General features: G+C 46.5%; 1 protein-coding gene across 3 annotated transcripts in view; it reads right to left on the bottom strand.

The window, feature by feature from the left end:
* CTIF (cap binding complex dependent translation initiation factor) overlaps nucleotides 1–26,614 on the bottom strand; it is a 280,974-nt gene that overhangs the window by 214,979 nt on the left and 39,381 nt on the right. For all 3 annotated transcript variants that reach the window (XM_069746637.1, XM_069746645.1, XM_069746629.1), the window contains 5 exons: nucleotides 22,618–22,809; nucleotides 17,705–17,785; nucleotides 14,351–14,424; nucleotides 13,376–13,480; nucleotides 13,022–13,100 (listed from right to left, as the gene is read on the bottom strand). In XM_069746637.1, the coding sequence (XP_069602738.1) occupies nucleotides 13,022–13,100; nucleotides 13,376–13,480; nucleotides 14,351–14,424; nucleotides 17,705–17,785; nucleotides 22,618–22,797 (519 nt within the window). In that variant the 5' untranslated portion in view covers nucleotides 22,798–22,809. The remainder of the gene's footprint in view (nucleotides 1–13,021; nucleotides 13,101–13,375; nucleotides 13,481–14,350; nucleotides 14,425–17,704; nucleotides 17,786–22,617; nucleotides 22,810–26,614) is intronic.

Raw genomic sequence — 26,614 nt, 5'->3', positions numbered from 1 at the left:
ATGGAAAGCAGCACTGGCACAATGCAAAACACCAAGGAGCACATCGCTAGTGACATCACAAGCAAAAAAAAAAAATTATATATATATATATATATATATATATATATATATATATATATATATATATATATATATATATATATATATATCAAAATTGGAACAGCTTCACATATTACCGCAGTTGTCGTGCAGCGCTTTCCTAACCAATGTTCAAATGGCTTCCAATAATAGAGATAAAAAAAGGAAAACAGCACAAAAATTTAAAAAAAAAAAAAAAAAACGGGCTTTAATGCCTGAACGGCGTGGCAAAGTTTCGGATATGGCTTGAGAAAGGATACCATATCCGAAACGTTGCCACGCCGTTCAGGCATTAAAGTCCATTTTCCTTTAATTTTTGTGCCGATATAGATATACACACACTAGATGGTGGCCTTATCCTAACGCATCGGGTATTCTAGAATATGCATGTCCACGTAGTATATTGCCCAGCCACGTAGAATATTGCCCAGCCACGTAGTACGTTGCCCAGCCACGTAGTACATTGCCCTGTCACGTAGTACATTGCCCAGCCACGTAGTACATTGCCCAGCCACGTAGTACATTGCCCAGCCACGTAGTACATTGCCCAGCCACGTAGTATATTGCCCAGCCACGTAGTATATTGCCCAGTCACGTAGTACGTTGCCCAGTCACGTAGTACATTGCCCAGCCACGTAGTATATTGCCCAGTCACGTAGTATATTGCCCAGTCACGTAGTACGTTGCCCAGTCACGTAGTACATTGCCCAGTCACGTAGTAAGTTGCCCAGTCACGTAGTATATTGCCCAGTCACATAGTATATAGCAGAGCCACGTAGTATATTGCCCAGTCATGTAGTATATTGCCCAGCCACGTAGTACATTGCCCAGTCACGTAGTACGTTGTCCAGTCACGTAGTACGTTGCCCAGTCACGTAGTATATTGCCCAGTCACGTAGTATATTGCCCAGTCACGTAGTATATTGCCCAGCCACGTAGTATATTGGCCAGACACGTAGTATATTGCCCAGCCACATAGTATATAGCAGAGCCACGTAGTATATTGCCCAGTCATGTAGTATATTGCCCAGCACAGAGCCACGTAGTATAGAGACTTAAAAAAATAAATAAACATATACTCACCTTCCAAAGGCCCGTTGAAGTCCTGCTATACTCACCATCCGCCGCCTTTCCCGTTCCTCGCCACACTCCCGGGATCGCTCCACTGCAAGCGGCAGCTTCCGGTGAGGTCCCGTCCCAGGGCTGGTGTGAGCAGGACCTATGATGACGTCGCGGTCACATGACCGTGACGTCACGGCAGGTCCTTGTCGCACACCAGCCCTGGGACCGGAAGCGGACGCTTGCAATAGAGCAATCCCGGGAGCGTGGCGAGGAGCGGGAAAGGCGGCGGAGGGTGAGTATAGCAGGTTTTTTGTTTTTTTTATTATTTGTAACATGACATTTTTACTATTGATGCTGCATAGGCAGCATCAATAGTAAATAGTTGGGGACACACAGAGTTAATAGCAGCGGTAACGGAGTGCGTTACACCGCGGGCAGTTACCGCTGCCATTAACCCTGCGTGAGCGGTGAGTGGAGGGGATTATGGAGCAGGCGCCGGGTAGTGAGTGCAGGGGAGTAGGGGAGGGACAAACGGACTGTGCCCGTCGCTGATTGGTCGCGGCAGCCATGACAGGCAGCTGCCGAGACCAATCAGCGAATGAATAACCGTGACAGAAGGACAGACAGAGACGGAAGTGACCCTTAGACAATTATATAGTAGATATACAATGCTATTATAGAAATTAGTTCTTCTTTTTCCTCTTATGAGCAGTGAGCAGTTTCTCCTCCTGCCATCAACTCATGGGTGCACAATGTTTTAGATCCAAGGCCTGCACTGCCATACTGAACCAATCCCAATGGCCGCAAAACATTTAAAGGGGTACTTACGTGAATACATCACCAGAACCACCATCAGTACATTAATACATCACCAGAAAAATAATTTTGCGTATTTGAGGATGTTTTGGAGAGATTTTGCTTTAAAAAAAAAAATAAATAATAATAATAATGTGTGAACATGCTAACTTTTGGAGCAGAAACTCGCCAAATCCACCTAACAATCTAAAAACTCTAAGTTTTGAGGATTTTTCAAGGAAAATTATCACCAGCAAAAACACTATTAAAAGTGAGTATACAGAGCGGCGGGTACAACAGTGCCCGGCCCTGACTGACACTGACTCTGCATTGTATTCTCAGAGCGGTGACTGAACCTGCACCAACACCGCCCCCATGACCGAAACCGAATGCTGCAGAGAAGAATAAAATTCATTCTCTACCCGCAGTGTTCGGCTAAATGGGGGTGCCGGGCAGGTTAGTAACGCTATTAACCTGCAGATTAACCCATTATCTGCAGGTTAATAGCCTTTTTTTGCTGGTGACAGGTCCCCTTTAAGTTCTAACAGAGCCATGAAGCACATTTTGATTACTATATGTGTACAAGATCAGAACCAACATCAGTACACAAATACAGCACCAGAATCACCATCAGAACATGAATGCATTTGAAAGACTCAAATTCATTTGAATATAGGAAGAAGGGAGCTGGCGTCTCCTCGTCAGCAACAAACCCTTTGGCAGGCCGCAAGCGACCCCCTGGCCACATGTTGTGCATGCCTGCAACATTCATTCTGAAAAACAATTATTGAGCTGCCGACTCACTAAGGGAGCAGATTACAGCTACCTATCTGTATCAACGACAGCGACAGAGCACTGACATTTACAGATGGTGCTGTTTTTTGCTAAGTGTTTTATCTCACCCCAGAACTGGATTCGCAGATACACTGCTCAGTACTGCTGTATAATGACCTCCATTCTGCTACGGCTTCTGACCATGTGCTACATAGAGACAGGAGAGCAGGAATCCTTGATGTCTGTACGGTTTATGGGAAACATAACAGCTAGTTTCCACGAAGCAACTCAGACGACTGAAAACTATGGGTAGGCAAAGGAGGAAACTGGTAAGAAATGCATGATAGACGTCATAAAGGCATGGAAGTGTTACTCCTCATATATACACAACTTATTCTAAAAAGTAACCTAACAACAGGTATACTTCAAGTTAAACTCCCCGACTAGGTCTTAGTCCGCATACAGGGACACACGTCGTTTCAGAGAATGTGTAAGGCTCCTATGACATTTACCGTAATGCTTTATTTTTCGGTTCGATGGTAGGACAGACTTCTAAACCTGAGATTTTCCTGGGCTCCCTTCTCCAGACCTCTCTAAATGGGGGTCATACAAGGTCTGTAATGTTGATCTTACAACAGGAGCTTGGATGAACCTTCACCAAACAGTCTCGCAGTCTTCCAGAAATACATCCGGAATATTTACATTTCCAAAACAAAAAAAATACAAACTTAAGAAATAAGAATCAGCCCCATTAAAAAACAAACAAACTATGCACCACTGACAAGTATGGAAACGTTTTGACCCAATTTTCCCGATAGGAGAAAAGTTAAAAAAAAAAAAAAACAACTTCCTAAAGACGTGAGTATCTATGACGCCTTGTGATCTGAAATGGTCTTTAATTAGAGGCAAGTAATCCACTTTCTGGCCGAATACTCATTAAGGGTCCGGATGAAATGATGCCGTTAAAACTGATTGGGCATGGAGGCGGTCGTCACTCGGGCACACTCTTGTTACAGGAGACCCTCCGGTGATCTTATGACTTTATGGTCCGGTCATAACAGAACCGCTTGTGACTCCTCAGTGATCATACGATCCCTGTGACAATACCCGAGCGGCGCTGGTGCCAAGATGTCTGCAATGTTCTGGCCCGGGAGGCTTGTTGTTCGGACACTTGAACTCTGTTTACAGTGTACATGTAGCTTTGCTGTTACGAGCCAAAAATAGCGAACCCTGCAACGTGGAAAATGTGAGATTACAGAACTCTGCTGCTTCCGCTGGGCAGAACTCTCCGCTTATTGCCAGCTGCAGATGGGCTTTTGGTGCCACCTAGTGGCCAGGTATGAAAACACAACACAAAGTTTTGCTAACTTTTACAGAAGTATTAAAAAAAGGTCAGGTTTCATTATGATGCTCCGTGCACTCAGGATCAGTGTGGGGTCCCGTGGTCTGACAACCACCGATGCACAAGTTTTCACCTGTGGATCATTTTTAATTTCGGGAATAACCATTTAAAGTTCTTAGGGGGTTTGAGGAACTTTACTATTGGTGAATTAACTTTAAGATATTGTCATCAGTGGAGATGGCGCAGATCGATTAGCAGGACCCATTCAGTCATTAATCTGCGGCTGCTGAATGGGGGGCCGTGAGGACAGAGCTCTACCACCAGGACTAGCACAATGCCACCATTGCGGCATGAGGCACGCGACATCTCGCAAGGACGGCTAATGACAACAAGAGCGCGGATGAAAGGAGGTGTCCTCAGGGCTCCGGTCCACTGACCACAGGTTACAAGTGTGGCTGCCCAATATGTGTAGAACGATTTCACCAGCATGTTCATCCAAATCTGTCTGATTCATGAAAACAATTCCAGAACCATAAGTTTGGTAAGAGATCTATAGTAATAAGATGATGCCATTCAGGGCACAGGGATGTGCCTCTTCTATCTTTAGCGCTCCTTGAAGGCAACGGTATAATTTTCTAGCTGTGCGCTTGACAGACATGAGGAGCGCTGGACCCGGATAACAGGGCCCCGGGCGTGTGTAGGACGAGAGCTGCCAGATGCCGAGACCCCGGGGTGGACACCAGCAAGTAAAGAAAACACACACGCTTCTTAAATATACAAAGCATGGCCGACAAGTAGTGTATAAAGGGATAAAGAATAAATCACTGACAAGTCCCATCAGACCAGAGACTGGAAACAGCCTGAAGCTCCGGCCAGGGAATCGCATAGATAACAATTACCTGATGCACGACCATGCCTGCCATCTCCACTGAGGATACCGTCACAGGAAGGCTTCCTGAGGGAAAAGGCCGCAACAGCGAATCCAAGAATGAAGGGCATTTACACAACATGGAGAAAAAGTACAAGGATGCACGACCAGCACTGATATCAGGTTCCTCATTCAGACCGCGATGTACCGCAGCCAGCCCCCCGGCGCATAACTGCCAGCCTCCTCGCCCCCCGGCGCATAGCTGCCAGCCTCCTCGCCCCCCGGCGCATAGCTGCCAGCCTCCTCGCCCCCCGGCGCATAGCTGCCAGCCTCCTCGCCCCTTGGCACATAGCTTCCAGCCTCATCGCCCCCGGCACATAGCTTCCAGCCTCCTCACTGTCGTCCAAACCCCCCCCCCTTCTCCCCCCGGGCCCACGACCAGCACTGATATCAGGTTCCTCATTAAGACCGCGATGTACCGCAGCCAGCCCCCCGGCGCATAGCTTCCAGCCTCCTCACCCCTTGGCACATAGCTTCCAGCCTCCCCGCACCTTGGCACATAGCTTCCAGCCTCCTCGCCCCCTGGCGCATAGCTGCCAGCCTCCTCACCCCCCGGCGCATAGCTGCCAGCCTCCTCACACCCCGGCGCATAGCTTCCAGCCTCCTCGCCCCTTGGCACATAGCTTCCAGCCTCCTCGCCCCCTGGCGCATAGCTGCTAGCCTCCTCACCCCCCGGCGCATAGCTTCCAGCCTCCTCACGCCCCCCGCCCCCCCCGGCCCATAGCTTCCAGCCTCCTCGCCCCCTGGCACATAGCTTCCAGCCTCCTCGCCCCTTGGCACATAGCTTCCAGCCTCCTCGCCCCCTGGCGCATAGCTGCCAGCCTCCTCGCCCCCCGGCGCATAGCTGCCAGCCTCCTCGCCCCTTGGCACATAGCTTCCAGCCTCATCGCCCCCGGCGCATAGCTTCCAGCCTCCTCACTGTCGTCCAAACCCCCCCCCCTTCTCCCCCCGGGCCCACGACCAGCACTGATATCAGGTTCCTCATTAAGACCGCGATGTACCGCAGCCAGCCCCCCGGCGCATAGCTTCCAGCCTCCTCACCCCTTGGCACATAGCTTCCAGCCTCCCCGCACCTTGGCACATAGCTTCCAGCCTCCTCGCCCCCTGGCGCATAGCTGCCAGCCTCCTCACCCCCCGGCGCATAGCTGCCAGCCTCCTCACACCCCGGCGCATAGCTTCCAGCCTCCTCGCCCCTTGGCACATAGCTTCCAGCCTCCTCGCCCCCTGGCGCATAGCTGCTAGCCTCCTCACCCCCCGGCGCATAGCTTCCAGCCTCCTCACGCCCCCCGCCCCCCCCGGCCCATAGCTTCCAGCCTCCTCGCCCCCTGGCACATAGCTTCCAGCCTCCTCGCCCCTTGGCACATAGCTTCCAGCCTCCTCGCCCCCTGGCGCATAGCTGCCAGCCTCCTCGCCCCCCGGCACATAGCTTCCAGCCTCCTTGCCCCTTGGCACATAGCTTCCAGCCTCCTCGCCCCCTGGCACATAGCTTCCAGCCTCCTCACCCCCCGGCGCATAGCTTCCAGCCTCCTCACCCCCTGGCGCATAGCTCCCAGCCTCCTCACCCCCTGGCGCATAGCTCCCAGCCTCCTCACCCCTCGGTTCATAGCTGCCAGCCTCCTCACCCCTGACCTTTAACTTCCAGCCTCCTCACCCCCCATATATAACCTCCGACCACCTTCCTGCCTAGTGCATATCCTCATCCCGTTTTCCTTGCCCTGTCCCCAGCATATAACCTCCGGGTCCCTCACCCCCCCAGCCTATAACCTCCAGCCCCCGCCATACAGTCTACCTTTACTAACACGTGACAGAATGGCCGGTTGGGCAGAGCTCACCGATACCAGCACAGTCCAATAGAAGACGCCAGGATATCACGACTGATATGGACATTTCTTCTTCATCACCTGTGAGCGATTATTGAGAAGTGGAAGGAACTGAAGCAACTCAGCCATGAAGTGGAGACCCCGTAACACTACAGAGCGAGGGACGGAGTGCTGAGACAGAGGGCAGAAAGGTCACCAATGCTGAGTCCATAACTGCAGAGTCCAGACCTCCTCTGGTACAGCATCAGCACAAACATAAATAATAATGAAGGGAAACAGTTTTTTCGTACAGAGCTCTCGTGTAAAATATAAAAGAGAAAATAAATAATGTAAAACAAAAAACAATGGGAGGGAAAAATAGAAAAACCTAAATCTTGCTGTGACGCTGGTATTGGCCCCTTTACATTACATTAGTATGGAAACACATTGTGACTCGTCTGTGGTAAATCACAAATGAGAATTTCCTGTGATTAATTGTCGGTTCCCATGTGACATGAATTAGCCAATGAATGATGACTTCAGTGTTTTAAAAAGCCACATGGTAGGCCCTGTACCTTTGTCACAATGGTGAAGATAAAGGAGCTGTCTGAGGTCATCAGAACTGCTATTATTAGCAAACACAAGACTTCCAAAGGGTATAAGGCCATCTCCAAAGACCTTGGTATGCCAGTTTCAACAGTGTGCAATGCTATTAAGAAGTTTGCCAGGCATGGTATTGTCAAGAACCTCCCTGGACGTGGGGGAAATTGCCAAGAGATGTCTTGGTGCGAATGATGGAAAAAGCACCACCTCACACATCCAAAGACTTGAAGGCCAACCTGGAACAGTCTGGGGTCATGATTTCAACAAGTACCATATGCAGCACACTAAACCAAGCAGAGATTTATGTGCGAAGGCCAAGGAAGAAATCATTGCTGAAGGTAAGACATAAAAAGGAACAACTGATCTTTGCAAAGACTAACTTGAGAAACCACAATCCTTGTGGGGAATATGTTCTGTGGACAGAAGAAACAAAAATAGAGCTTTTTGGCAATGCAAAGCAACAGTTTGTTTACAGACTGCGCAGTTAAGCTTATAAGGAAAAAAACACCCTACTAACAGTTAAGCATGGTGGAGGATCCATAATGCTGTGGGGTTGCATTGCTGCGTCTAGTCCTGGAGGCCTTGACCGTATCACAGAAATCATTAAATCAGAATTATCAATAGATTTTAGAGCGAAATGTCCTACAAAGTGTAAAAAAAAAAAAAACTTGGTTTGAGTCGAAGATCATGGGTCCTCGCACACATCCAAAAGTACATAGGAATGGTTGAAAAAAGAAAAAAAATGGACAACATTGAGTCCTGACCTCAACCCCAATGAAATCTTTGGGGTGAGCTGAAATCTGCCATTGGGGATAAGAACCCTGCAAACATTCAAGAGCTTGAAAAAATTACAAAGGTAGAGTGGGAGAAAATACCGGCTGAGAAGTGGAAGAAGCTTATAGATGGCTACAAGAAACGTTTGGAGGCTGTCATCAATGCCAGAGGGTGGGTAACCAAGTACTAATTAGGAGGCCTTTATTGCTGCACATGCAGCTTATTCTGCTTCTTTGAAGCTGAAACATGTAAGTTGATAAACCATGTTTTATTATTGTATTACTGTGGATCACTAATTAAGAGCAATACACAGCATGGCTTCTGTTTGTTAAAAGGGCTGTCTGGGACTTTAACAATGACAGCCTATCCTCGGTGGGGATGTGACACCCGGCATCCTCGCTGATCAGCTGTTCCTGTTGTCAGCCAGAACTGATCAGCTGCGGAGCTGCACAGCACAGCTCCATCAACTTGACTACTGTGGCCACAGCCGGGTGCCATATCAGGTCACGGCCACTATTCTGGTCGACGGAGCGGTGCAGTTCCGCAACTGAGCATTTGCAGCCAACGCTGGGAACAGCTGATTGGCGCGGGGTGCCGGATCCCCACCAATCAGACTTTGATGGCCTGTAGTAAGGAAAGACCATCAATGTTAACATCCCAGACAACCCCTTTAATATACACCATTAAACTTTTGCTCTTAGATCCTTTAAGACCCTGAAAAATGAAAAGGGAAATAAAAATGTGTCATTTCCGAACTGTCCACTAGATGGCGACAAACAACAGGGAAAAACAAAAACAAATGCCAAGCGTGAAGCTATACAGAGTTTAACCAAGGGTCAGCCAATAGCCGGGGGGCTTCAGAGTCCAGGATAGGCACTACAAATGGCGAGAAATAACTGGGATTACAAGTGTAATCAAAGAGAAGTCAGCTCATACATAAAAAAAAATATATTATATATATATATATATATATATTCGTCTAAGGGGCACTTCCGTCTGTCACGGAAATCCCAAGTCGCTGATTGGTAGCGGCGGCGGCTGCGCTATATACTACGCGGGATGCGCTATATACTACATACTACGTGGCTGTGCTATATCCTGCACCCCGAACCCCCAACATCCTGCGACCAATCAGCGACAGAGGCAGTCGAGCCGCAAATTGACGCGGTATTTACCCCTTTACCCCAAGGGTGGTTTGCACGTTAATGACCAGGCCAATTTTTACAATTCTGGAAAGCTTCAACGGATCCCAGTGATACTGACATTGTTTTCTCGTGACATATTGTACTTCATGATAGTGGTAAAATTTGTTCGATATAACTTGCGTTTATTTGTGAAAAAAATGGAAATTTGGCGAAAATGTAGAAAATTTCGCAATTTTCCAACTTTGAATTTTTATACAATTAAATCACAGAGATATGTCACACAAAATACTTAATAAGTAACATTTCCCACATGTCTACTTTACATCAGCACAATTTTGAAACCAAATTTTTTTTTGTTAGGGAGTAATAAGGGTGAAAAGTTGACCAGCAATTTCCCATTTTTACACCACCATTTTTTTTTTTAGGGACCACATCTCATTTGAAGTCATTTTGAGGGGTCTATATGATAGAAAATGCCCAAGTGTGACACCATTCTAAAAACTGCACCCCTCAAGGTGCTCAAAACCACATTCAAGAAGTTTATTAACCCTTCAGGTGTTTCACAGGAATTTTTGAAATGTTTAAATAAAAATGAACATATAACTTTTTCACAAAAAATTTACTTCAGCTCCAATTTGTTTTATTTTACCAAGGGTAACAGGAGAAAATGGACCCCAAAAGTTGTTGTACAATTTGTCCTGAGTACACAGATACCCCATATGTGGGGATAAACCACTGTTTGGGCGCATGACAGAGCTCGGAAGCGAAGGAGCGCCGTTTGACAAAATTGACAGGAATTGAGATGGGACGCCATGTTGCATTTGGAGAGCCACTGATGTGCCTAAACATTGAAACCCCCCACAAGTGACACCATTTTGGAAAGTAGACCCCCTAAGGAACTTATCTAGAGGTGTGGTGAGCACTTTGACCCGTAAAAATAAAAAATCATTTTTTCACAAAAATTATCTTTTCGCCCCCAATTTTTTATTTTCCCAAGGGTAAGAGAAGAAATTGGACCCCAAAAGTTGTTGTCCAATTTGTCCTGAGTACGCTGATACCCCATATGGGGGGGGAAACCACTGTTTGGGCGCATGGGAGAGCTCGGAAGGGAAGGAGCAGCATTTGGAATGCAGACTTAGATGGAATGGTCTGCAGGTGTCACATTGCGTTTGCAGAGCCCCGAATGTACCTAAACAGTAGAATCCCCCACAAGTGACCCCATATTGGAAACTAGACCTCCCAAGGAACTTCTCTAGATGTGTTGTGAGAACTTTGAACCCCCAAGTGTTTCACTACAGTTTATAACGCAGAGCTGTGAAAATAAAAAAAATCTTTTTTTTTTTTCCCCCAAAATTATTTTTTAGCCCCAAGTTTTGTATTTTCCCAAGGGTAACAGGAGAAATTGGACCCCGAAAGTTGTTGTCCAATGTGTCCTGAGTACGCCAATACCCCATATGTTGGGGTAAACCCCTGTGTGAGCACACGGGAGAGCTCGGAAGGGAAGGAGCACTGTTTTACTTTTTCAACGCAGAATTGGCTGGACGCCATGTCGCGTTTGGAGAGCCCCTGATGTGCCTAAACAGTGGAAACACCCAATTATAACTGAAACCCTAACCCCAACACACCCCTAACCCTAATCCCAGCGGTAACCCTAACCACACCTCTAACCCTGACACACCCCTAACCCTAATCCCAACCTTATTCCCAACCGTAAATGTAATCTAAACCCTAACCCTAACTGTAGCCCCAACCCTAACTGTAGCCCCAACCCTAACTGTAGCCCCAACCCTAACTGTAGCCTTAACCCTAACTGTAGCCTTAACCCTAACTGTAGCCTTAACCCTAGCCCTAACCCTAGCCCTAACCCTAGCCCTAACCCTAACCCTAGCCCTAACCCTAGCCCTAACCCTAACCGGAAAATGGAAATAAATACATTTTTTTAATTTTTCCCTAACTAAGGGGGTGATGAAGGGGGGGTTTGATTTACTTTTATAGCGGGATTTTTAGCGGATTTTTATGATTGCCAGCCGTCACACACTGAAAGACGCTTTTTATTGCAAAAAATATTTTTTGCGTTACCACATTTTGAGAGATATAATTTTTCCATATTTAAGTCCACAGAGTCATGTGAGGTCTTGTTTTTTGCGGGACGAGTTGACGTTTTTACTGGTAACATTTTCGGGCACGTGACATTTATTGATCGCTTTTTATTCTGATTTTTGTGAGGCAGAATGACCAAAAACCAGCTATTCATGAATTTCTTTTGGGGGAGGCGTTTATACCGTTCCGCGTTTGGTAAAATTGATAAAGCAGTTTTATTCTTCGGGTCAGTACGATTACAGCGACACCTCATTTATATCATTTTTTTAAATGTTTTGGCGCTTTTATACGATAAAAACTATTTTATAGAGAAAAATTATTTTTGCATCGCTTTATTCTGAGGACTATAACTTTTTTATTTTTTTGCTGATGATGCTGTATGGTGGCTCGTTTTTTTGCGGAACAAGATGACGTTTTCAGCGGTATCATGGTTATTTATATCTGTCTTTTTGATTGCGTGTTATTCCACTTTTTGTTCGGCAGTATGATAATAAAGCGTTGTTTTTTGCCTCTTTTTTTCTTACGGTGTTTACTGAAGGGGTTAACTAGTGGGACAGTTTTATAGGTCGGGTCGTTACGGACGCGGAGATACTAAATATGTGTACTTTTATTGTTTTTTTTTTTTTTTTTTAGATAAAGAAATGTATTTATGGGAATATTTTTTTTTCTTTTAGGATTTTTTTTTTTTTTACACATGTGGAAATTTTTTTATTTTTTTTTTTAACTTTTTTACTTTGTCCCAGGGAGGGACATCACAGATCGCTGATCTGACAGTTTGCACAGCACTCTGTCAGATCACCGATCTGTCTCAGAGCACTGCAGGCTTCACAGTGCCTGCTCTGAGCAGGCACTTGGTAAGCCACCTCCCTCCCTGCAGGACCCGAATGCCGCGGCCATCTTGGATCCGGGCCTGCTGCAGGGAGGAGAGGTAAAAGACCCTCGCAGCAACGCGATCACATCGCGTTGCTGCGGGGGTCTCAGGGAAGCCCGCAGGGAGCCTCCTCCCTGCGCGATGCTTCCCTATACCGTCGGCACACCACGATCATGTTTGATCGTGGTGTGCCGGGGGTTAATGTGCCGGGAGCGGTCCGTGATGTCAGCTCCGATAGGCAAATGACACCCGACCACGATCGGCCGCGCTCCCCCCGTGAGCGCAGCCGATCGCACTGGACGTACTATTCCGTCCTTGGGAAGTAAGGCCCACCCCACCTGGACGGAATAGTACGTCCAATGGCAGAAAGGGGTTAAACACAGCTTCGGTCATTGGTCGTGCCAGGCTGGCCGCGACCAATGAGCGGCTGGCGCAGTCCGGCCGCGAATTGGTGCCAGATTTGAACCACGCTTCTCTGATCGGCAAGCTGGGCACGACCAATCAGCGATATTGGCGCGGAATTTCACCCCCACTCACAGCGTGACGTACATACATATTCTAGAACACCCGATGCGTTAGAATCGGGCCACCATCTAGTTTTTACATATGGAAGGAGTGGTAGGGATCTGGACGCTAATAATAATGACACCTTTTTTGCACAGTGTTATGATTTTTTTTTCCATAGCCAATAGTTCCACTTTCAGTAAAGATTTTTCCTTTATTTTGCTCCTGTACAGAGAGAAGTCTCACCTGCCATGTGGGGAGAACTTTCTCTATGTCATTGAGGTTGATCTCATCTCCGCCATCTTCACATTTGCCTTTACCAAACCTGAAAAAAAAAAAACACACAATGTGATGAGTTCTAGAGCAGTTTCTGATGGAAGAACCAATATTCAGTCTAGTACATTTCATGGTAGTACGAGCCCCCCATTGCAGTGACAACTTATGGTGGGCTTCTGCTTCTACACAGCAGCCAATCAGAACACACAGACCGGCAGATCCTGAGGGAGGGTCTCTAATGAGGGAGGGGCGATGGATTTCATGCTACATCCAACTAAACCAGTACCAAAACCGTACTATAAAATAAGCTTCAAACATACTGACCCTTCTCGGTCTATCTGGGGGAGCGGATGCTTTGGAGGGTTTCGAGGCTTTCGGTGAAACTGGGTGAAGTCCAATTTCTCTGGCTGCAAGTCCCATGTTGCCCCACTAAAAGAAAAAATAAATAAATCCTAAACAAATAATTGCAAAACAAAAACAATTTTACAATTACAGTTAAAAAAGTTAAGGCATTTTACAAAAGTTTTGTGCTGCTGTTTTTGCTCCGTTTTGTGTTGCACCTTTTAAATCACATCAAGAGCGGATATTAAAATTCCGCTGGTTGCCCCCGGTAACAGACTACATCTCGTTGTCAGACAGCGGAGCTCTCACAATGAAGTGATCAGAAGAAACCAGGAGAAGTCACAACTTCGCTTTAGACATGAGTGCCGTTATGTGACATCTCCGATAACGGTAAGGCAGGGATTTTCAAAAATTGGCTGTTGCAAAGCTACAGCCTCATGTATGCTGGGAGTTGTAGTCCTACGACCACAACTCAACTGGGATGAGTCAGGGTTAGAATTGGAAGGGACCTCCAGGGCCATCCAGGATTCAATAAACCATCTCAGACAGGTGTCTGTCCAAGACTTCCATTGAAGGAGAACTCACCACTCTCATAGCAGCCTGTTACACTCATTGATCACCCTCACTCAAAAAGGGTTGTGTTTTTTTTTTATTTATTTTTTATATCTAATCTGCATCTTCTCCCTTTCAGTACGTCTCAGGTTTCCATGTGCTAAAGTACAGTTGTGCTCAAAAGTTTACATACCCCGGCAGAATTTTTGCTTTCTTGGCCTTTTTTCAGAGAATATGGCATCAGCTCCTTTGGCAATGACAACCCTGGATGTGAATCGTTTTATGAGCTTCGGTGGCAATAATGGGCACAGTTTTCTGTTTAGGGTTTATTTTATCCGATGTAAAATAAAGCGCGGAGAAAAAGTAACATTAGCGAGCGGAGGCGGACAAAATGATCGGTCTCACCTTATGGAATCAAATGTGCTCGCTGCCCAAATGTCTGTCCCCAGCATGTCCAGAGCGCCATCCTTGTTACCATTCTATGGGAAGGATAAAAGACAATTATTACTCTGGTATGTATAGAGGCACTGTAGTAAATTGCACAAGGCCACAGACAAGGATCTTACAAGGTCAGATAAGGAGGATTATATACAGCTAGTGGCTGTGATTTGACTTGCTGACACTAGGGGGCGCTCTGCTCCTTCTTACACACCCTCTTGTTCTAGATGCAGCGGGGTTTGTCACATGCACAGAAAATAGAAAGTAATAAATGGCTGCTCACCAAGGCTTGGGCTCTAAATTACAACATTAATTAACAGAGTGACTTTAATGTGTCATTGATCCGTACACCACTGCTACATCAGTAGAACATTTCCCTTACTGAGCACAGAAAAGTCAATTCTTTCCCATTGAGGACGACCGTATAGGAGAATTTGCAATAAAAGAGAATAATCACTGAGCGAGGGCCGTGTCCATAAATGAGTAAGCAAAGCAGCTGTAAAAAGCATGGAGGATAGATGGAGCAGCCGAAACAGTTGAAAAGATAAGAGGTGCAGTGTATCATGGACACTGGTACTAGTATAGGTGATTATTTCTAATATTGGGTGTCAATAATCAAGACCTTCATTCATAAAGTATTACAAGGTCTAACCCTGGGTCTAAAAGGGTATTTCCAGCACCTCTTACATCTGCATCAGTGACATGGTTTCAGCCAGGTGTCCTGCACAGCTTGGAAAATTCCTGCCTGTGTCCTACTGTAACTAATAAGACAGGTGTAAGATATCTGTTGTGCATAAAGCAGCTCTGCAGATGCCTGGCAAGCAGCTGCCGAATATATGGAAGCAGTGCATCTCACCTCTCGAAGCAGAAGGGAAAAGCTCTGGATAATTTATGCTATGAATCTAGGGTTACTTAGTTGTTTTTTTTATGCAAGACTAAAAATAGACAGTCTTTTTGCTCATTTTAGTGATAGGATTACCTCAGCAGTTGGTACAGCTATGGGGTCCAAATTCTCCCCATATAGCCTTTAGCAATGACCAGAGTTGTCAATATACTAAAAAGTTACTAGTATTGAAATATTGATAAACAGCAACATCAAAATAGCGTAACAAACACCATATGAGAAATACAAGTAGGAGGAACAGTGATGGGATCAAACCATACCCCATATGACTGGCATCAGTGACTCATAGCAACATAGCATATTGTCAGCCCTGAGCATTGCTGTTAAGTGGTCAAAAACAAAACTTATGACAATTGCAATGGCAATTTCTTCATTAACCCCTTCAAGACTCAGCCCTTTTTCGGTTTCGCTTCCCTCCTTCCCAGAGCCATAACTTTTATTTTTCCGTCAATACGGCCATGTGAGGACTTATTTTTTGCGGGACGAGTTGTACTTTTAAACAACACCTTTGTTTTTACTATGTCATGTACTAGTAAACTTGAAAAAAATTCCAAGTGTGGTGAAAATGCAAAAAAAAGTCCAATCCCACACTTGTTTTTTGTTTGGCTTTTTTTTGCTAGGTTCACCAAATGCTTAAACTATCCTGCCATTGTGATTCTCCATGTCATTACGAGTTCATAGACACCAAACATGTCTAGGTTCCCTTTTATCTAAGTGGTGAAAAAAATTCCAAACTTTGCTAAAAAAAAAAAAAAAAAAAATGCGCCATATTCCGATACCCATAGCGATTCCATTTTTCGGGCTCTTGGGTCAGGTGAGGGCTTATTTTTTGCGTGCCGAGATGACGTTTTCAATGATACCACGATTGTGCAGATATGTCCTTTTGATCGCCCGTTATTGCATTTTAATGCAATGTCACGGCGACCAAAAAAAAGTAATTTTGGCGTTTTTAATATTTTTTCTCGCTACGCCATTTAGCGATCAGGTTAACCCTTTTTTTAGTTGATAGATCGGGCGATTCTGAATGCGGTGATACCAAATATGTGTATGTTTGAATTTTTTTATTGTTTTATTTTGAATGGGGCAAAAGGGGGGTGATTTAAACTTTTATTTTTATTTCATATTTTTTAAAACAATTTTTTTTTACTTTTGCCATGCTTCAATAGCCTTCATGGGAGGCTAGAAGCTGGCACAACTAGATCGGCTCAGCTACATAGGAGAGAACATCAGATCGCTCCTATGCAGCTTAATTACAGGCTTGCTATGAGCGCCGACCACAGAGACCTCAGGTTGCCATGCCGATGCATCGCTGTGACCGCCCTATCACATAATGGGGGTCGGCGATGCGCGCATTTCCGGCCCGATGAGGTAGTTAAATGCCGCTGTCAGAGTTTGACAGCGGCATTTAACTAGTTAATAGCGGCGGGTGGATCACGATTCCACCTGCCGCTATTGCGCACACGTCAGCTTTACAAAATAAGGTAGATGGCGAGGCCTGCTACTACTGTAATACGATGTTAATAATAAAGTATGAGGAAAAGAGTGTCACTTTACACATTAAAATCTATGAAAATCTGAGAAGTAGGCACAGTTATGGGGTCAAACTTAACCCCAAATCATTGCTGCACTCTGGGTGTCGGATACAGTCATTGATGAGGTTGCTTGTAAAGAAGCCCATGCAAAAAAGGTAAATGTCAAATGAAATTCTGCTAATTTTGACAGAATTATCAGACTACTGAGTAAGTATTGGGTCATCAGACTATTTCTGGTGGCAGGTGACGGAAGGAAAAAAAATGATAGGTCACGTTTAATTTTCATATGTCTGATCCCTTGCTCCCTCAGGAGCCCTGTCAGTGGTGTCTGGCAGTGTCGTGCATGCACACTTGGTCAACCTGAAAGTACATTTCCTTTACTTATCTTCCTAGATGTTTATTCAAAAGGCTGACATTTAATTAATATCTAATTACTGGAAAGAGTGGAGAGTCTTCATTAGTGCTGCTGAAATCGTCAGGTTGGGTTTATTTTACGACTGTAGGGCAGGTGCTATAGGTATTGTTTGGGGAGGAGAGGTAGTGAGACCACCAAAACCAACAAATATTTGGCTGATGGCCACTCTCATTCTATGGGGACTTTAATATTTCAACTACATCCAAATAAGACGAACTCTGCGAGTTAAATCTCTGCAGCAGAAACCTCTCCCCCTTCTCTTGAGAATTTTGCAACATAGTATCTGCACAGGTGAAAATGTATCATCGTGGGAGATCAAGTCCTTGAGTTTTGATGCCCCTTGTATAACCAGTATCTATTCGTAAGCTGATCACACAATCTCGGGGTCTGCAGTACAGTGGAGGTAGACAGAGTTCAACAATGAAGGCTCCGAATTTGTAAAAAAAAAACCTGTTGAAGTGACGAATTACCTGGTTGTGGGTGTGGGAAGGAGATTTCTTTTTTGGTGACGTCCGGCTTACATCCAATTGTTCGTTACATTCCACAGTCCACTGCATAAAAAGAATACAGGTCACACGATCAGCGAGATCGGCGCAGTTACATTCATCCGCTCATGGCTGTAACCAGTGAAGGACAAAGCCACTTAGTTGGGTTTTTCATCTTCTTAAAAAGGGGAAAAAAACTGAAAAAATAATGCACTCCTGTAAAAACAGCACAGTCTTACGCTGTGTGCACATGTTGCGTTTTTTCGCTATAAAATGTGATAAAAACGCATAAAAAAGCATACATATGCATCCCATCACTTAGAATGCATTCCGTAATTTTTGTGCACATGATGCGTTTTTTCCGCAAAAAAAAAAAACCGCATCACGGTACAAAAATGCATCATGTTCATTAATTTTGCGGATTTTTCACGTTTTTCCCACTATTTAATGCATTGGAAAAAAACGCGAAAAACGCACAAAAAAACGAGTAAAAAACGCATGCGGATTTCTTGCCGAAAATGTCCGGTTTTCTTCAGGAATTTTCTGCAAAAATCCTGACGTGTAAAAAAAAAAAAAAAAAATCCTGACGTGTGCACATACCCTTAGGGTATCCTGAACAGACAGCGCTTTGGACGCAACGCAAGAGAATTGACATGCTGCAGTCTAGAGAAACGCGTCGCATGTTCGGTTATGCAGGGAGGCCGCGGGCGTCTCCGGACGCATAGTGGACATGGAATTTCTTGAAATCCCATCCACTATGATGTAACAACTGGCCGTTGTAGGTTGGACGCTGCACAAGTACGCTTCCCCCAACCAGCAGAATGTACTGACCGTGTGCAGCAACCCTCAGACTATGTTCACATGTCCAGTAATGACCCATTAGAACAGATCCAGCAGCAATCCGTTGGCAAAAAAGTTGACAGAACATTTTGAACACTGATCTCCACTGGATCCTTTTTTTTTTTTCTTTTTAAACATTGAAGTTTATGAAAAACGGATCCATTAATCAGCCATCCGTTTTCTTCCATTTGGTACGGATACTGTAAGCAAAAGACAGATCCTTTACAAATGAAAATAAAACAGATGTCTATTTAACGGATTAGTTCTCCACAGACTGTTATAAAAAAAAAAAAAAAGAAAAATGGATTCAGCATACATCAGTTTAAAAAAAAAAAATGGACTAAAAAGTTCTGTCTGCACAACTTTTTGCCAACGGATTGGTGCTGGATTCATTCTAACGGATGATAACCAGACATGTGAACATAGCCTTACCCTGCAGTAACAAAGGACGACAGAATCAGACCACACAGGGCTCCTCAGGGGTCTGCCGCCACCGCGAGAGACACACACGGGTCTGCCGCCACCGCGAGAGACACACACACGGGTCTGCCGCCACCGCGAGAGACACACACACACACACACAAGGGTCTGCTGCCACCGCGAGAGACACACACACACGGGTCTGCCGCCACCGCGAGCGGCACACACACACACGGGTCTGCCGCCACCGCGAATGACACACGCACGGGTTTGCCGCCACCGCGAACGACACACACACGGGTCTGCCACCACCGCGAGCGACACACACACGGGTCTGCCACCACCGCGAGCGACACACACACACGGGTCTGTCGCCACCGCGAGAGACACACACACGGGTCTGCCGCCACCGCGAGAGACACACACACACACACACACACACGAGTCTGCCGCCACCGCGAGAGACACACACACGGGTCTGCCGCCACCGCGAGAGACACACACACACACACGGGTCTGCTGCCACCGCGAGAGACACACACACACGGGTCTGCCGCCACCGCGAGCGGCACACACACACGGGTCTGCCGCCACCGCGAGAGAGAGACACACACACGGGTCTGCTGCCACCGCGAGAGACACACACACACGGGTCTGCCGCCACCACGAGAGAGAGACACACACACACACACACACACACACACGAGTCTGCCGCCACCGCGAGCGACACACACACACGGGTCTGTCGCCACCGCGAGAGACACACACGGGTCTGTCGCCACCGCGAGAGACACACACACGGGTCTGCCGCCACCGCGAGAGACACACACACACACACACACACACACACGAGTCTGCCGCCACCGCGAGAGACACACACACGGGTCTGTCGCCACCGCGAGAGACACACACACGGGTCTGCCGCCACCGCGAGAGACACACACACACACACACACACACACGAGTCTGCCGCCACCGCGAGAGACACACACACGGGTCTGCCGCCGCCGCGAGAGACACACACACACGGGTCTGCCGCCACCGCGAGAGACACACACACACGGGTCTGCCGCCACCGCGAGCGACACACACACACACGGGTCTGCCGCCACCGCGAACGACACACACACGGGTCTGCCACCACCGCGAACGACACGCACGGGTCTGCCACCACCGCGAGCGACACACACACGGGTCTGCCGCCACCGCGAGCCACACACACACACACACACACACACACACGAGTCTGCCGCCACCGCGAGAGACACACACACACACACACACACACACACGAGTCTGCCGCCACCGCGAGAGACACACACACGGGTCTGCCGCCACCGCGAGAGACACACACACACACACACACACACACACGGGTCTGCCGCCACCGCGAGCGACACACACACACACGGGTCTGCCGCCACCGCGAACGACACACACACGGGTCTGCCGCCACCGCGAACGACACACACGGGTCTGCCACCACCGCGAGCGACACACACACGGGTCTGCCGCCACCGCGAGCCACACACACAAGGGTCTGCCGCCACCGCGAGCGACACACACGGGTCTGTCGCCACCGCGAGAGACACACACACGGGTCTGTCGCCACCGCGAGAGAGACACACACACACACACACACACACACACACACACACGAGTCTGCCGCCACCGCGAGAGACACACACACACACACACACGGGTCTGCTGCCACCGCGAGAGACACACACACACACGGGTCTGCCACCACCGCGAACGACACACACGGGTCTGCCACCACCGCGAGCGACACACACACACGGGTCTGCCGCCACTGCGAGCCACACACACAAGGGTCTGCCGCCACCGCGAGCGACACACACGGGTCTGCCGCCACCGCGAGCGACACACACGGGTCTGTCGCCACCGCGAGAGACACACACACGGGTCTGCCGCCACCGCGAGAGAGACACACACACACACACACACACACGAGTCTGCCGCCACCGCGAGAGACACACACACGGGTCTGCCGCCAACGCGCGAGACACACACACACGGGTCTGCCGCCACCGCGAGAGACACACACACGGGTCTGCCGCCACAGCGAGAGACACACACGGGTCTGCCGCCACAGCGAGAGACACACACACGGGTCTGCCGCCACCGCGAGAGACATAAAAACATAAAAGGAAAAAAAAAAGCTATTGCTATATGAACCAGTGCTATTCTTACAGGGGAGATGTTCAAAGAGGTCATGATCCATTGGATCAATATACTAGGCCATGGCGGAGCATGTGAGAGGAAAGAGGGGTGGGGAACTACGGAGAAGGGCGATGTCAGCCATTTTCTTGAAGGACTAAGCACTAGGTCTTCTAATTATAGGATAAAAAGTCTCCATTATGTCACCAATAAAAAAAAAAAACTATCCTGCAAAAAAGTAGACAAATATGTAACAACCCACAGAATAAATGTTTTCATATCATTTATATTGAACAATTAAAACAAGACTCTAAAAACATACTTTCCAAGTATAAAAAAAAAAAATTATAAAAGTTAGGTAATGCAATATATTTACCCAAAATGAGGCCATAAAAAAATACAAAAACAACAACTTGCCCTCCATTAAAAATACAAAACAAAATCGGAGCGATAGCTTATCACGGGCCGGGTGGGCACTTGAAAAACCTGGGTGCTGCTCCAAGAAGATGTGGCTTAGTGAAGCAGAGTCATGGAAAATTAGACAGAGGGGCAAGAAAGGTAAAATTTTGCACCCAAGTAGAATTTGGCGTCCAGTTCAAACACGTCACGTTATGCCGCTGCCAATGTAAACTTATCTTTTCGCTTTACGGTTTGTTGTTTACCATTTCCAATTGCTTACAGTTTAGGTATATGGTATGCACATTTAAAGGTGATGTCCACATCCCCTTCTGAATCGCCCCCTCCCCCAGTAAAATAATAAAAAGTATACTCGCTCCTAGCGCCGTTCATGGGGTGCCAGCACTAGCTCTCCCAGGGTTCACATGACATTATGTCATGTGATCACTGAGGCCAACCAGCTGCCACTTCCCTCTTCTTTCCTAAGGATGAACCAAGACATTAAGATGATGTGAGGGTAAATGCAGCGCTCGCTTCCTCCGGATGTCAATCAAGTCCATAAGAGAGGAGCAGGAAGCCAGCGCTGACAGGCCAAAGGGATCAGAGGACATAATGTCATGCATTCCTTGGGAGAGGCAGTGCCGAAGCCGCAGGAATGGCACCAGAGGGGAGGTAAAGTGTTGTAATTTTACTGGGGGGACACGTAGGAATTCAGAAGGTGTTGCTCCAGTAGTGGACAGCCCCTTAAATATACACCTATTTGGATAGGGGGAAGGTCTGGGTTGTTGACACATCTTGTCTTGACACTGCTTTCGGGTGTGCTTTAAAGTGTTTAATCAAAACGCCAATTGTTGAAAAATTTTTGCGCAACTTCAAGCTTTAGAACATTTTAAGGCATTTTTTGCTAAAACTCTGCAAAAACACTTCTATGGACCAGGCATTAAGTTTACTCTGTATAAATTTTAAAAAGAAAGTCTGTGCAAAAGTGGAAAATATTGTACGAGTAACCTGAAGAAGATCTCCCGACCATAGCGCGTGTGTGACCGACATCATTACCTCACCTGGCATATATTAGATGGGGTTTTGTCGCTTTCGCCGTCGCCTTCGGTCTTGTCGGTCAGCAGCCCCTGAACCTGGTACTCCAGAACGTAACTGTCGATGAATCTTTCCAATTCTTCAATCTCTTGGGAACGACTGCTGCCAGCTTCAGAGGAGGCCGAGGCCACGGACGAGTTCTCCATCACTTCGTGGCGCTGACGGGAGACATAAGACAAAGACGTCAGGTACGAACAGTGTTTCAGTTTTATTACTTGGTCTCGTGCAAGACAGGAATCATACAATCGACGTCAATGGAGAGGTTGATTGCAACCGAACAATCGTCAAGCTTGGCGTTTCAGTGGCAGATGCCTTAGACCGCAGATCTCAATGTGATTCCATTGACGATGGTCAGATACGAGATGGCTCTCTCCAGGTTAATGACACATCCTGTATTATACCCCAGAGCTGCATTCACTGTTCTGCTGGTGCAGTCACTGTGTACATACATTACATTACTGATCCTGAGTTACATCCTGTATTATACCCCAGAGCTGCACTCACTATTCTGCTGGTGCAGTCACTGTGTACATACATTACATTACTGATCCTGAGTTACATCCTGTATTATACCCCAGAGCTGCACTCACTATTCTGCTGGTGCAGTCACTGTGTACATACATTACTGATCCTGAGTTACATCCTGTATTATACTCCAGAGCTGCACTCACTATTCTGCTGGTGCAGTCACTGTGTACATAATTACAGAGTTGTACTCACTTGTCTGCTACCGGTGACTGACATGCCATAATTACCACACTATAGATTAAGCGGTATGTAAACAATGAACTAGTGAGGAGAGCAGGGAGCTTCAGCCCTGAAGGCTGCAGAATTATGTAAGAGAATACTCTCCAAGACATGAAACTGAGTCAGACACAATAAAACCTAGACAAGTAGTAAAGAGGAGGCAGAAGCGGCAGGTTGTCAGCATTGTCTGACTTCTCACCCTCTTAAAACCCTTATGGGGATGACAGCTACAGCACAGTCCTAGCATCAGCTCTGCAGGCGAGTAAAGCCAGGTGAGCCTCAGTGTGTGAGCGCTGCTCCGTAGTCAGGTACTATAATAATACATACAGTGGCTTGCGAAAGTATTCAACCCTTCTCCATCCCCTTAGCATTTTCCGTGTTTTACTACTGTACAACCTAAAAATGTTCACTTTTTTTTTGAGAGTTTGCATCAGGTCATGTAAAGAACATGCCTACAACTGTGAATATTTGGATTTCTTTTTATTGTGAAGCAAACAACAAATAGGACAAAAATAACTGAAAACTTCAGTGTGCATAACTATTCACACCCCTAAAGTCAGTACTTTGTGGAGCCTCTGTTTGCGGCAATTACGGCTGCAAGTTGCTTTGGATAAGTCTCTGAGCTTTCCACATCTTGCCACTGGGATTTTCCCCATTTCTCAAGGCAAAACTGCTCCAGCTCCTTCAGGCTCTAGCCTGGTTTCCCCTGGTGAACAGCAATCTTCAGCAATTTCGCACCATCCATCTTCCCTTTGACTCGGACCATTTTCCCTGTCCCTGCTGCCGAAGAATATCCCCACAGAATGAAACAGCCATCACTATGTTTAGCCATGAGGATGATGAGCTGTGTTGGTTTGGCACTAGACATAGGGTATAGTTTGGTGGCCAAAAAGTTTAATTTTGGTCTCCGCTGACCATAGCACTTTCCTCCATACATTTCGGGAGAGTTTCACATCTTTTGGCAAACTCAAAATGAAGGCTTTTTTCCGCTCTCTTCCATAAATCCACCTCTGTGGACTGTATGACATATTGTGGTCACATGGACGTATACTCCAGTTTCTGTTTGGGAACTCTGCACCTTTGGTCTGTCTGAAGCCTCTACGATTAATGTCCTCCTTCCCAGGGCTGAGCGTTTTGGTGGGCGGCCCTCTCTTGGCAGGTTTCTTATGGTACCATTTTCTTAACATTTGATGATAATGGATTTGATGGTACTCCGGGAGATCATCAGAGATTGGGATATTTTTTTTAATTTTTTTATTTTTTTATAACCCAACCCTGACTTGCTCTTCTCAACAACCTTGTCCCTGACTTGTTTGGCGATCTCCTGGGTCTTCAAGGTGTTGTTTGGCGATCTCCTGGGTCTTCAAGGTGTTGTTTGGCGATCTCCTGGGTCTTCAAGGTGTTGTTTGGCGATCTCCTGGGTCTTCAAGGTGTTGTTTGGCGATCTCCTGGGTCTTCAAGGTGTTGTTTGGCGATCTCCTGGGTCTTCAAGGTGTTGTTTGGCGATCTCCTGGGTCTTCAAGGTGTTGTTTGGCGATCTCCTGGGTCTTCAAGGTGTTGTTTGGCGATCTCCTGGGTCTTCAAGGTGTTGTTTGGCGATCTCCTGGGTCTTCAAGGTGTTGTTTGGCGATCTCCTGGGTCTTCAAGGTGTTGTTTGGCGATCTCCTGGGTCTTCAAGGTGTTGTTTGGCGATCTCCTGGGTCTTCAAGGTGTTGTTTGGCGATCTCCTGGGTCTTCAAGGTGTTGTTTGGCGATCTCCTGGGTCTTCAAGGTGTTGTTTGGCGATCTCCTGGGTCTTCAAGGTGTTGTTTGGCGATCTCCTGGGTCTTCAAGGTGTTGTTTGGCGATCTCCTGGGTCTTCAAGGTGTTGTTTGGAGAGCTCCTGGGTCTTCAAGGTGTTGTTTGGAGAGCTCCTTGGTCTTCAAGGTGTTGTTTGGAGAGCTCCTTGGTCTTCATGGTGTTTTTTCTTTAGTGGTGCTTCTTGCTTAACCCCTAGTGACCGAGCTAATTTTGACCTTAATGACCGGGTTAAATTTTACAATTCTGACAAGTGTCCCTTTATGAGGTAATAACTCTGGAACATTTCAATGGATCCCAGTGATTCTGACAATGTTTTTTGTGACATATTGCACTTCACGATAGTAGCAAAACATTTTTATTATGACCTGAGCTTATTTGTTAAAATATCGCAATTTTAGCAATAATTTAGAAGAAAAAAAAAACCCACAATTTCCAAACGTTCAATCTTTATATCCTTTAACCAGTTAGTCGCGCTGTACAAAATAATTAATAAATAATATTTCCTATGTCTCTACTTTACATTGTTTTTTTCAAACGTCCTTTTATGCTGTTAGGATGTTAGAGGGGTTAAAAGTTTAGCAGCAATTTCTCATTTTTTTCAACAAATTTACAAAACCCATCTCTTTAGGGACCTATTCAGATGTCAATGGACCTTCAGGTGCCTCTATGGTGCCTTAACAGCAGAAATAGCCCCCACAAGTGACCCCACTTTGATTGCCCGTGTTTGGCAAGCAATCCCGCATATTTTGAGTGTCCAACAGCTGGGAAACATGTGATCGATAGTCTGTGCATACTCAGTCACCCGATGAAAACTTGAGTAGCGAGCACTTGCGCTCAACACTAGTCGTCATATCATCTTTTTTTTTTTTTTTCTTTAAACTTTTGTAAATTTCCTAACCCCAAAAAATGAATAAAATTTTTTTTTTTAATCTCAGAAATTTTATCTAAGAAATTGACAATGGAGGGGGAAGATTTACCAATTCTAGGGCTTAACACAATGATCAAAATCGAAAATTCCCTACTGTTTCCGGCTGGACGATCTTGACTGATTTTTTTTTCGCGGAGGGCCCAAGGATGGCGGCGGTACAGTGGGGGTCTTGGGGACATCATTAGTCTCTCCTCCGACATGATATATTAGGTCAGAAGCAAGAAAAACTATTTTTATAGTGAACACTTTTTTTTTTGCATTATCAGGAACTGGAAAAAAAACGGCCCTGATCATGTCCTCCATGGTCTGAGCTACCCCCCCAATAGCTAGCCGACACCCTGGATATTTTTGGACTCTGGGGGGGCGCTTTAGACTTATTCACAATCGCTGTTGTAAAACCATGATGAGGGGATAAACGTCCCTTAGCGGCTGCCGAATTAATGTGTATCGGCGGTTGTTAAGGGTTTAATAACGGCTGAAAGCGTTGG

This window comes from Ranitomeya imitator, chromosome 1, assembly GCF_032444005.1.
Source record: "Ranitomeya imitator isolate aRanImi1 chromosome 1, aRanImi1.pri, whole genome shotgun sequence".
NCBI classification, from domain to species: Eukaryota; Metazoa; Chordata; class Amphibia; order Anura; family Dendrobatidae; genus Ranitomeya; species Ranitomeya imitator.
The sequence above is the reverse complement of the archived record's forward strand: the minus strand, read 5'-3'. Positions and strand labels throughout refer to the sequence as shown.